Source organism: Tupaia chinensis, unplaced genomic scaffold, assembly GCF_000334495.1.
Source record: "Tupaia chinensis unplaced genomic scaffold, TupChi_1.0 Scaffold000604_1, whole genome shotgun sequence".
Taxonomy (NCBI): domain Eukaryota; kingdom Metazoa; phylum Chordata; class Mammalia; order Scandentia; family Tupaiidae; genus Tupaia; species Tupaia belangeri.
In genome coordinates, this window is record NW_006160122.1 from 1,490,211 (window position 1) to 1,493,640 (window position 3,430).

The window sequence follows — 3,430 nt, forward strand, 5'->3', positions numbered from 1 at the left end:
CGCCCCCGGGCCGAGTCTGCGCGTCTTCTCGGACCTGCATGCCTTCTACTACTCGTGGTACGGGAGCCCGCGGCGCGAGGGCCACTACATTCACTGGGACCACGTCATGGTCCCGCACTGGGACCCCAAGATCTCGGCCAGCTACCCCCGAGGCCGCCACAACCCCCCAGACGACTTGGGCTCCAGCTTCTACCCGGAGCTGGGGCCCTACAGCTCCCGAGACCCCGACGTGCTGCGAGAGCACATGACCCAGCTGAAGGAAGCCGCCATCGGTGAGCGCCCCGCACCCCCGCGGCCCTGTGCCGCCTCGCCCTGGCTGGTCCTGCCACTGGGCCTTGGTTCCACTCGCACACCTGCTTGGTTCTTAGCCCTTCCCGCCCACTCTCATCCTGGGCCCAGGACCCCACCCAGGGCGGGCTGCCCGGAGTGCGTCAGCGCTGTCCCAGGTAGGGAAGGCCAGGCGGGCTTCAGATCTGTCGGGCTTCCGGGCCGGGCCCGCAGTAGTCGGAATTCGGGGCAGAGCCTGGATGACCTCTGCTTTCCCACAGGTAAGGGTGAGCAGCAGCCATTCCCGCTTCTGGGGACTACAGAGAGGAACGTTTGCCCAGGTCATGACAGACCCTGCTCTGTTTGCAGTGGGAGGGTCCCAGGAGCTTCTCATCAAGGAAGCGGCCAGAAGAGAGGTCCCGGGAGCCTCCTGAGCAGGCCGGCCGGTCGGGGCGAGGGGAGCACACTTGTTTCAGGTTTTGTCTGAATTCTGCTGGACTTCACAGTACACCGGAATGCACCTGGAGATGGTTTGTGAGGGGGACTGAAATGGCAGAGGTGGGACGTACACAAAGACTGCCAAGACAGGCTGTCCTTCAGGATTTTGCAGTCCATAGTTTTCCCCTCCGGGAAGCACGGGACGACCTCTGCTCAGGGCTCTTTTCCGTGTGGGATCTCCCAGGTCTCTCTTCAGAGCGAGGACTGTGGCTTAGGTGGGTGTGGCACCGCCCACCCCCTTCCCTTTGTTCTACTTGCTGATTTAAGTCCCCAAGCTCGGCGCCTCGGCCGGCGCGGCTCCCGCAGCGGCGCTTCAGCACCGCGGGCGTGGACAGCTCCAGGGCGCCAGATCGGCGTCGGCTCTGCAGGCCGTGAACCTGGCTGGAGGCGCGCTCCAAGTTTTCAGAAATCGTTTTGCAGTTGGAGATGGCTTGTGAGAAATATATTTCTGCTGAGGGGGACACTGTGTCTCTGAAGTGGCCTCTGTGCTGTGTCTCAGGTGTCCTGGTCCTGTCCTGGTACCCGCCTGGTATGGCTGATGATAATGGGGAACCCTCAGACGACTTGGTGCCTGCCATTCTGGACACCGCCCACCAGTACAACATTCAGGTGAGCCGCCTAGAAGTGGTCACATGCTTTCTGCCCTATTCTGGAAAGCTCTGTTCCTCTGCCTACAGAGTTACTGCCTTAAGTTCTTTTTTAAGTTTACCAGGAAGGGCCTGCAGGTGGCGTGGTGGTTGGGGTGCTGGACTCCCACATGGCCAACCACGGTTTGAGTCCTGGACCTGGAAGCTTGCTTTCTTACTTTCCCTTCCTTTCTCTCTGGTCAAATTAAAAATGAATGAAAATAGGGAACCAGCAGTTAGCATAATGGCTATGTCACTGGATTCCCATGTAGTCGACCACGGTTCACGTCCCGGACCCGGTGGCTTAAAACTCACACCGGGCGCGTGTGCGTGCGTGCCCAAGATCCCGAAAGGAGAATGGAGGAGAAGGGATTGCGGCGTGACCACCCCCCCTGGGGGTGATTTCTCGCTTTCTGTCTCTATGTCTCTCTGTCTGGCAAGCGCATGCGCCCTATAGTGAAAAACCTCTCCAAAAAAAAAAGAATGAAAATGACAAATAAAATTAAATAATTATTAAAAAAAAAAATAGGAACCAGCAGATGGTGTAGTGGTTATGTCGCTGGACTCCCACATAGTTGACTACAGTTCAAGTCCTGTACTTGATGGCTTGAAATTCATGCCAGGCATGTGAGTGTGCATGTCCAGAATCCTGAGAATGGAGGAGAAGGGGTTGTGGCATGGCCATCCCCCTGGGAAGTAAGTTCTCACTTTGTGTCTCTCTTTCTCTGTCTCTCTTTCTCTCTCTCTCTGGAGAGTGCACATACCCTATAGCAAAAATCTCTCTTTAAAAAATAAAATAAAATAAAATTTGTCAGGAGCGTGTGCTTACCAGAGAGATGGAGTGGGAGAGGGAGACAGAGCACCTATTGTGGGGCGTGTGACATGGTCACACCACAATCTCTTCTCCATCTCTTCCTTCCTTTAGGATTGTAGGCATGCATGTGTGTGCATATTCTTAAAGCCAGAGGAGCCAGGACCTGAACCCAGAGGTGGGCCATGTGAGGTCCAGCTTCCTTAACCACCAGGCCACGGCTGACCTTCTGCATAAATTGTAGACAGTAGTCCCGGGCCGGTAAATATGTAGCAAATGTGTAGGCGAGGGTTCTAATAAACACTCTATGTCACTCTTTTTTCTTAAAGGTTTTTGCCATAGGGTGCCGTGCACTTACCTGGTGAGGCCAAGACAGTGAGAGGAAAAATGAATAATTACATCCCCCACCCCCAGGAGGGTGGCCAGGCTGCAATCTCTTCTCCTCTATTCTCCTCCTGGGATGCACACACGCCTGGCACTGAGTTTCAAGCCTCCAGGTCTGGGACTTGAACCGCTGTCAGCCATGTGAAAGTCCAGCACTCCAACCACTATGCCACCTGCTGGCCCTACCAAAGTCACTCTTTATTTTAATTCTGAGAAAACTAACTATGGGACAAATGAAAGAATAAATAAATATCACTTTCATTAAATAATAGAAGTTAGGTTGGAAACCCTGACCCTGGAGAAAGAATAGGCAGGAGCCAGATGGCCTGCAGACCAAACTCCAGGCTCTTCCCTAGCGGAGGCCGAGCTGGGCCTTAGAGAGTGGAGCACACCCCAGGCTCTCAGCGAGCAGGCTCACTTTCAACAGGAAGGATGGAGCTAAGTGTGACGGTATTTTCTCCAAATGTACCGATCATACTAGTAAGTCACTCCTTGCCTCTGTGACAGAAACGTAGGAGAAGCTCCCTCACCCCCACTCACAGACGCGGCGATTACTCAGAGCATGTGTGTTTTAGCAGAATCCTTCCCACAGAGGCTGAGCTCTGTTGACCACCCTACCACAGCCCAGAGGGATTCCCAGGAGTCTGGCCCTGGCAGGTGGGCAGCTTCCCACCCCTCCTCTCCAGCTTGGAAGAGCAGGGGCTGCCTTTATTTCTGTTGTGCCCACACTGCCAGCCCCTCTCCTGAACTTGGCCTCTCCTTCAGGCCACCACTTTACAGGTCGTGTTCCCAGGACGGAGACTCACCTGACTGGTAACCTCTCTGTTTGTGGCAGGGGGGCGTC

The 3,430-nt window shown here is 55.1% G+C and overlaps 1 protein-coding gene across 3 annotated transcripts in view; it reads left to right on the top strand.

Moving 5' to 3' along the window:
- The first annotated feature begins 561 nt into the window (after nt 1-561).
- The window catches only part of MANEAL (mannosidase endo-alpha like), a 7,009-nt gene continuing 4,140 nt past the window's right edge, over nt 562-3,430 (top strand). The window contains exons 1-2 of one of the 3 annotated variants that reach the window (XM_027775764.1): nt 562-743; nt 1,265-1,374. In XM_027775764.1, the coding sequence (XP_027631565.1) occupies nt 1,297-1,374 (78 nt within the window). In that variant the 5' untranslated portion in view covers nt 562-743; nt 1,265-1,296. Of the gene's footprint in view, nt 798-1,264; nt 1,375-3,430 lie in introns of those variants that run through there. The other 2 variants (XM_014591623.2, XM_014591624.2) reach the window with 2 other exon arrangements.